Source organism: Alligator sinensis, unplaced genomic scaffold (assembly GCF_000455745.1).
Source record: "Alligator sinensis unplaced genomic scaffold, ASM45574v1 scaffold1774_1, whole genome shotgun sequence".
NCBI lineage: Eukaryota > Metazoa > Chordata > Crocodylia > Alligatoridae > Alligator > Alligator sinensis.
In genome coordinates, this window is record NW_005843571.1 from 1 (window position 1) to 9096 (window position 9096).

At 43.0% G+C, this 9096-nt stretch overlaps 1 protein-coding gene across 1 annotated transcript; it reads left to right on the top strand.

Annotated features, from left to right (window-relative positions):
* Window positions 1-6: 6 nt before the first annotated feature.
* Window positions 7-8870, top strand: LOC102368765 (COP9 signalosome complex subunit 4-like). Its single transcript, XM_006038964.3, has 5 exons — window positions 7-21; window positions 267-437; window positions 1420-1535; window positions 2101-2185; window positions 2883-8870. Exons 2-5 carry the CDS (start codon window positions 284-286, stop codon window positions 3014-3016), a joined length of 489 nt encoding a protein of 162 aa, XP_006039026.1. The 5' UTR covers window positions 7-21; window positions 267-283; the 3' UTR covers window positions 3017-8870.
* The last annotated feature ends 226 nt before the right edge of the window (window positions 8871-9096 follow it).

Here is a 9096-nt window from a genome sequence, read left to right on the forward strand (position 1 = left end):
GTACTATCCTAGCATCGGCAGGTAAAATGAACGACACAGATTTGTATATGGTTTTTGACTTTTTATATTCCACGCACCAAGGGCTTGCTAATCTTATTTAATCTCAGCATTATGTTTTGCATAGGTGTTATTTTCAAGCTTAACTAGTAATATAAAGGCATAAAACAGGCGAGGGTTTATTTAGGGCTGTGAAGTGTGAGTTTTGTGTGTGTTTTTTGTCTGTCTGTGTTCAAGCCTGCCACTGTGATTCTTGTTGTTTCTCTTAGGACAGCAGCGCTCTCGTATGTTAGCCACACTCTTCAAGGATGAGAGATGCCAGCAGCTTGCAGCCTATGGGATCCTGGAGAAGATGTATCTGGACAGGATTATCCGAGGCAGTCAGCTACAGGAGTTTGCTGCTATGCTTATGCCACACCAGAAAGCCACCACAGCTGATGGTACATATTTCTTTAAAGCCTAAAATGATTCAGTGGGAGCATTTACACAAGATACTTTACTGCAGAACTAACTAATTAGCTCCAAGGTTAGGCATCACCATATATACGTACACCCTTATTAGGCCACAGTAAACTAAATAACTGCTACAGGGCAGGGGCTGCCTGCTGGTTGGCTTTGCACTGTAGTACACTCGTGCCTCAACAGCCCCTCTATAGCACATTTAGCTGGGGGAGAGCAGCTCTGGTCTGGCAGGCTGACACCCCAGAACTGGCAGGCTGACTCTTAATGTGCTGCTGTTTCAGGTTCATGAGTAAATGCTGCACCTGGGAGCAATGAACTTGGGTGCAAACTGTGCCAAAGTTTATTGCGTTGCATTAATATCACTTGTAGATGTGCCCAGCATGTCTAAATTCAAGCAACTTACCCATTATAGACTTGTCAACCATGTACTATAATGCAGTAGGATAGAGCTGTCCAGTTTTTAAGAGGCCAGGGCCATGACCCAGAGGCCACACATGGGTGAGCCAGGCCCACCATTGCTGCTTCCGTGTGCACCTGCGCTGCACCTCACCCCTCCTGCATTGTGCAGGCACCTCCTTCTAACTGCTGCACCTCGTCCCAAACCTCACCTCCCCACCCCGAACAGTCAGTGGAAATTGGGAGGGAGTGGGGAGCCCAGGGACTGGCTGCTAGTACAGGAGCCTGGGGACTGCAACTCAACCTGTTGCAGGCCACCAGTTAGACACCCCAGTAGTAGACTATACAAATAGTTTGTTTGATACTTGAAAATTGTTTTGTTGCAGTTTTCAGGATTCCATATTCTTTAAATCTTTTCAGTAATTTTGTCTTCTGATAAGTAATGCTGTTGAAAGACAGCTTGTTATGGGTAGCAGCTTGGTGCACACAAACATTTAGCAAAGGATATCTTTAGTGCAAGACCTTGTTTGCAGCCTTAATAGTGAACTGTCATTTCACTCTAAGGTTCCAGTATCCTAGACAGAGCTGTCATTGAGCACAACCTGTTATCTGCAAGCAAACTGTACAATAATATTACCTTTGAAGAGCTTGGAGCATTACTAGAGATCCCCGCAGCCAAGGTACCTTACTTGATTCCTTTACGATGCATTTTGGATTTGAGAAGTAAGTTCCATTGGCAGACTATTAACAGGTACTTATGCCTATCACTTCCACCTGTTCATACTGTTCATCCTTATGTTTTGTTGTGGTATGAAATGGAAGTTCTTGTTCAAAGGTCTGTACTGAGACAAGAGTTACAGTAAACAGGTTACTAGTCTCATCCAGCCCAGTCATTGCTACTGTGCACTGCCTTTAGGAGATTTGGTCTTTCATTTGCAAAGCTAATGCAACTCAAAATGCTGGGGAAGCTAAACTTGTAGTGCATGTTGTGGGGAGGAGGAGCAGGTCTTCACCTGACCTTACTCAGCAACAGCCACAGGAAATGGATAAGCAGTGGTGCTGACTGCTTCCAAAGGAAAAGTCCATCTGATTTTTCTCTGGACCATTCCCAAGGTGGCAATGATATAGGGCACTGAAGGAATGAGTGGTGGGAATTTGTAAGGGCCAGGGATCCTTTAAGCAGCTTCATAAATCATTTAGAAACAAAATGGATATACATCTCACTGTCTCTTCTCTGTTTTCCAGGCAGAAAAGATAGCTTCCCAGATGATAACTGAAAGCCGCATGAACGGATTTATTGATCAAATAGATGGAATCGTTCATTTTGAAAGTAAGATCATCCCTCACATTTTCCTAATGCAGGTCAATATTAATTGGTTGAGTTGTATTCTACAAGATGAACCTTTGCACTTCAAAATGAGGGTCTCCTGCATCAGGGGGTGCCGACCTGCAGCACAAGTGACACTAGTGGCACTAGCAGCATCTTTGTGGGGCACAGGGCAGATCAAGGAAGGGACAGGCAACACAACAGCAGATTGGGCAGGGGAAGCCGATTGGAGTGGCACTCAGGAGGGCCCAGGGCTTAATTTGTGGTATACCTGCCAAAAAAGGTTTGCTCCCACTGTTTTAGACAAAGTGAAAAACACTTTTCTCAGAAGCAGGTGTGAGTTCTTGTCTTGTGTAGCCAGCAGAGGGCAGAGTTTGTATTGCAAATAGTAGCCCTAGACTAGAGTCAGCTATTTACAGCATCTTGCTTCTTGAAAGAGCTGACCTGTTTCACATGCAGATGGGATTGTATAAGATTACAAAAAATATTTCATCCTGTCAGTCTTCTTATACATACACGCTCAGTGGGAAATTCTGTATTCACTTCTTCATGGTGTAGTATCTAACTTACCATATGTTGAAGGGCTTCCGTTTTGAAATAATTGCCCTACAGACACTTTGTTTGTAGCCTACTTGGAAGTGGTAATAGATATTGAGTGACAGGACTCAGTCTGCTTCTGCATATTTTTCATTTTTTACAGGTCGTGAAGCTTTGCCAACATGGGACAAACAGATTCAATCACTATGTTTCCAAGTAAACAACCTTCTGGAAAAGATAAGTCAGACGGCCCCTGAATGGACCGCACAGGCTATGGAAGCTCAGATGGCTCAGTAGATGTTTGCTTGGGATCTTCTAATTGCACTGCCCTTCCTATGCAGTGGGAATTTACATGGATTACAAAACAACCACATAATCCATCCCTTCCTTCTTCTGCTAGAACCTTGACTTTGAGCTGTGATTAGGAGTATAGTGTTTTGTTTAAAACTCCTGAAGTTTTATCAACATACCGTTATGGTATCACTGCATCCCAAATGTGCTTTCCTGTGTGACAGCTGTGGCTTAGTAGGACTGAAAGGAGTAACCCCTACAGCAGAATCAGGTTTTGGTTTTGTAATAGTACTCTAACTGAGTTGTGGTCTTGTAACTTTCTATGGATTGTTGTGTTGTGAAACCTTAAGCACCATGCTTTTCTAGTTATGTTTATTCCAATAAAAGGGGGAATAAGGCAGTTAGACTCAGCAGCTCTAGAGTTGCCTTGTTCTATAAATAGTCACAATAATTCATTCCTTTCTGGTTTTTGAGTTTCAGTATACAGATGTTGCAGTATAATGCTAGTCTTCTGTGTTGGCTTTGCAACAAGAAATACTTTGTCTTACAATTCTGGGGACAGGAAAATAACTGTCGGTCTCTTGTGTAGGATAGCAACTAATCACTGATCAGATGAGAGACGTAGATTAAGCTAGTGGAAAAAAGGGAATACTTTTTCCAAGCACATTAGGACAATGAAACTGGTTATTACTGCAGAAGTGGTTATAAAAAGAACACATATACAAGTGAGGCGAAAAACCTTTTATTTTTTCCCTGATAATTCATAGCAAATAAGCCAAAAGTGCTGCCTTGCTTGCTTGCATGTCCTGTAGATCTTGGTATTCTTGCATATAGACTCTGAATATGCAGAAACAAATAGAGGAAACCTGGAGTGACAAGTGGGGGACAAAAAGACAGTTACACGCAAGGCTAAGATGATTAACAATATACACTACCACGAATTGTACTTAAAAGTTTTAAAAGTCTTGCATTTCTTGAATGTTTAACAAATCTCATCACAAGGTAGAACAATATTTTAATTTGAGAAATTTGTCTTAAACAAGGCTACAAAAGTATTGGGACAGGATCTAATGCCTTCAGTCTTAATGGAAAGATGAAGCAAACTGGAGTAAAGTCTTTTCCTTGATTTACTCTAAAATTTTCTGGTTGAGGTTACATTAACCATTGGGCCCTGTATTCATGTTGTTTGGTTCAGGAACCCTAAATGGTTTTCCACAAAAGGTGTCAGGGGAGGGGGGGACTTTGCTCTTGATTTTAGCTTGCATAGACTGCTGATTAGTGCAGTGGCAGATTAAGATTTATTGGGGCCCTGGGCAAACAGAAAATTAGAGGCCCCCCCACACCCTGTTATAAACATTAATGTATCAAAAAGCATTAATAAAAAAAAAAGCACCAACCAAACAAAAACAGCATTCTCCAAATTCTTCAGCTCAGACTCTAAGGAACCCTGCCAAACTCTGGTTTAGGCTTGGACCATCAGTGCACACAGTGTCTCCCTGGGTGCTTCCTTCAGGGCTTTCTCCCCAGCTCCCTGCTACCAAAGTTCCATTGGAAGCTAGAGCTATATTGCCTTTCCAGAAGAGCTCCTATAGGCTACTGGGAGGTGACGGAGTCCATCCTCCTAACTATCTTCCATCATAAAAATGGGGGGAGTCAGCTTCCTGGGTGCCATTAACTGTAGGAGGGACAGGATCTGTGCACAGTGGGAACTATCACTGTGTTCCTTAATTGTGGAGTCTAAGGAGGGATGTCTCCAGTCTATGGGAGGTGGGGGCGTGTCTTGAGTCTATGTAGGAGTGTCTTGTGTCTAAGGAGAAGTGTTTCCCATATAAGGAGGGGTGCCCTGAACCTAGAGGGGTTTCAAAAGTATATGGGGCAAGATGCCATGAATGTAAAGGTGTGAGAGCCCCAGCTTCAGCTCTGAGGTAAAGGGTCGGATGAAAACATCCTCCCTCAGCCTTCCTGTGGTCTCATCCTGATCCCTTTGAGCCCAGGGTCCCACTCCATCTTTGCTGCTTGGGTTCCACATGGATTCCACCCAGGTTGTCTTGTAAGGTGGGGGGCAACTGGCCCTGCTGTGGTCTCCTTGCAGAGCTCTAGCAACTCCCAGAAGTGGGCTCTTTCTTTCCCCTTCCCCCTGTGTACCTAGTGCTGCAGCTGCCCCCACTGCCCCGGGTGCGGCATAGCCAGAAGCTGTGGCTGCCTGAAGAGGTGGGAAGGCTTCCCAGCCACCCACCCCCTACGATCCACCCATCACCCCCTACCCCCAGCCTGGGGATCTGCTTTGCCCGTCCCCAGGGTGAACAGATCATGTGCCCCGCCCCCAGCAGCCCAGCCCCAGCCCCAGTGCCAGCCCTGCTGCTGCTGGTGCCAGTGGTGGCCAGGTGGGAGGATGCACCCCTGGCCACTGCTGCTGTTACTGCCGTGTGCCTTGCTGGGCAGTGCTGCTGCCAATGACCTAGACAGCTACCTGCACAGCACCATCCTGGACTGTCCAGCACATTAGAGATTTTTCCCAAGCGGCCCCTGATTGGCAGGGGTCCCTGGGCCCAGGCCCTGCAGGCCTATGTGTTAATCCACCCCTGGTTAGCCCCTGTCCAAGGAAGCTAAATGTGTGGGTTTGAGTCAGAAGAGAATTTCAGTCTCCCACTTCTCAGGCAGCTCCTGTAACTACTTATCTGTTACGGTGACTGCAACTATATTTTGTATGAAAGGTGGTTCGGTTGAAGGTGTTAGGCATTCCCCAAGCAGGCATAGTAGATGAAACCCCTTAAGGGCTTTAGCCACAGGAATGTCTAGATTTTGGATCCTGAGCAGGCTTTTGAATAAGCTGGGCACTGAACTACTCGGCTCAGTCTTGACCAGTTCAATTCTGACTATGTGGAGAAGTGGTACACGATGGGCCTTGAGAATTTGAAAGTCAGACAACAAGGTGCCTGCACAGCTAGGGCAGCAGCTGAGTAAGGGTTTTTAGGAGCACAAATTCAGACTTAAGTACCTAAAGTCCATTAAAGTCCTATATTTGTTCAGATACTCTTTTTTAAATTAAATAAGTACATAAATATAAATAAATAAAAAGCACATGCTTCAGAGGGTACAGTAAAACAGTGGGGTGAGAGAGTGGCTGCTTCCCATGGTACACTGCTACAGCAGATCTAGGTGTCTGCTACTTAGAATACAGGAATTCCATAATCCACCTGCAGGAACTGAGTCACATGGGGCCTCTATAAAACAGAGCCATAGATTTCTCCCCAATCTCTGTTGGCTTTTGAGCTGGTTCATTCCTTTGTGGAATAAGTCAGGCCAAATGTTCATGCCTTTCCCACTGTAGGTATTACATAGTCTGGAATACCTTTGGTTAGCCAACAAGGCTCTTTGCCAGTGGTAATTATCCTTACTGTTGTTTGGTCTTGTGTTTCCTGACTCTGCCAATTGTAGTGATGACCATGCTTTATTTTAGATTGGTTTGAGTCACTAGGGTAAGTCTCATCTTGTATTACAGCGGGCCCTGTAGCACAGACCTCACATTAAAATAAGCTGATGGTACATCTTCTAAGACTTCAGTATCACCCAAAGGATGGACAGATGAGGATAGCTTTATGCTACTATCATCTGCATATTACTGATTCTACGCCAGACTTTTCCATCACACCCCATTTGTCCTAAAACTGATTTTAACTAACACACTGCTCCTCAGGAATATTTTTGATCAAACACGTATACCTAGAAAACCTTTAAACGAACCTTGTTAGAAGATTCCTTGTTCCTTCCTTTTGTTAATGTCTCTCTTTAGCTGACAAGCAGAACACATAGGGCACCATAAGACAGTGCAGCAATCAGAAAGGATGGATCCCTGTTAAAACAACAACAATCACCATCATCATAGACTCCAGACTTCACAGGATTAACTTCTGACCTGTTAAAATAAATAAATAAATAAGATATTAATATCGATCTTGCATATTTCTTAGACAGTTCTGCTATTTGATGGTCTGGCATGCCAGGGGTTGACTCTAGAAATATAAGGATATCACTTGAAAAAAAAGCATATAGCTTACACTCTTGATAGAAAATCTGTTGGAGAAAAAAAGTCTGAAAATGGGGATGATAAATCAAGAGGGGATTGGATAAGTGATGAAGACTGAGCATGAAAAATATACTTTGGGTTAAATAGAGACTGTATAGCTATGGTTATGATATATTTAACACCTGAAGAGCTGCATTAGAAATTGTCAGACATACATTTAATTTAGAGTGATAAAGAAATACCAGTCTTCTCTGAAGAGGCATTAGTTATTTCTTAAGCAAACAGTAAAGCTGTACTATAAAGTGGCATATATTAATAACAAATACATTGTACTTGCGTATTCCATGAACTAGTCATAGAAGATGCATAATCATTGTTTTACATATACTTCATGTTCTTTCCCTAAGTGCAAATCACATAATGCGTTAGTGGTAGCTGAGATTTGACTCTATGCCAGAGGTCAGCATATATTGCTTATGTTGAGCTGGAGCTATGTTGTTCTGGCCCACAGTTTGGAAAGGTTGTAGGCTGCTGTTCTATGCTAATTACCAAACTACATTGCCTCTCATGTTCTAAGGGAAGCCACTTAGCAGTTGGGGACACATGACTGAATTATACCTGGCCTACAAAAAATAGTAAACCATTGTGTTAAATAGGTGATTTGCTGCTTTAGGTGGTGGTTCTTTGAACAGGGGTACAACAAATGATTAAATAGTAACTAACTGGGATACTGTATTTTGTCCGGTAGAGTGTCCTCATAGCCACACTTGAGCCGCAGAGGCAGCATTCATTCATGTCACTTGCAATTTGACATGGGAGACATGGACAACAGAATATTCCACACAGACCTGGGGAGACATAAGACAAAACAACAAATGAGGGTCACTAGATATTTCCACTGAATTCATGCTGATGCTTAGCTCTCATCGCACAAGCAATGTGAAGGTATCTAGAAAATGGAAGGAAAACAGTTGGGATGTACCGTAAACTAGAACTAGCACAAGGGAGGGAGAGGGCTCTACACAACTTGAAAGTGTTGTTGGCTGTAACCTTAGATGTAGTTCTTATAATCTTACTTTGTAAGGGGATATCCACTCCCCAGAAAAGGTGTGTGTTGACTGCAGGAACTGAGCCCATGATTTATTTTGTGTCAAATCCTATTAAAAAACAAGGCTCCATTTTCTTTCAAAGATATAAGTTAATAAAGTGAACCATGGGCAGGAGGCATAATGTTGACCTTGCCTAGCTACATAATAGTAATAGTTACCTGCTTTATCGATGGGGTTGAAGTATGCCTGAAAGCAGTGGGAGTACAAGGGAGGTTTTGCTCTGTGTGTGTGTGTGTGTGTGCGTGCGTGCGTGCGTGCGCGCGCGGACGAATCATCATTGAGTAGCAATGTCCCAGCAGATAGAGGAAACAACACTATAAACTTTAAATAAATAAGGCCCCTGCTACACATTACATATATTACACAATTAACTGGTTAAGTGAACAATAAATTTAGACTGGCCAGATGTGCAAAATAAGATTGGCTGCAAATGCAAAGTATTTATCACAGAACTAACTGTTTAATTGTGTAGTACATCTAGACCAGCCACATGTGCAAAGCAATTATCACACCATAAAAATGACTATGCAGGTATACAAAGAGCCAACCGGCTATAAAGTTAGTGCTTGAAAATATGTAGCAACTCTAGAGCTGGTATCTATCCATCTTTAATTTGAATGTGTAGCAGGGTCCTAAGCAATATATAAAGCCATTCCCAGTAAAAGACTGGTGATGACACAAATCATAGAGTCAACCCAAAACAAGTTTGAAATAGTAATATATCCACTTACACACTCCAAAGTCACTGCAACACTCCAGTAGCCCTGTCTGCCAGTAATTTCTTGACAAACTGGTAACAGCAACAATTTGGGGCTGAATTGTGATAGCATGTGGGTTGGCCATTTTTAATATTAGTGGATCAGGTCAGAAGTTTATATCCTGGAAAGGAAAAAAAAAGGGAGAAGTTTTAAAGGTGTATTATCGACTACACTGCACACAGTGATGGCATC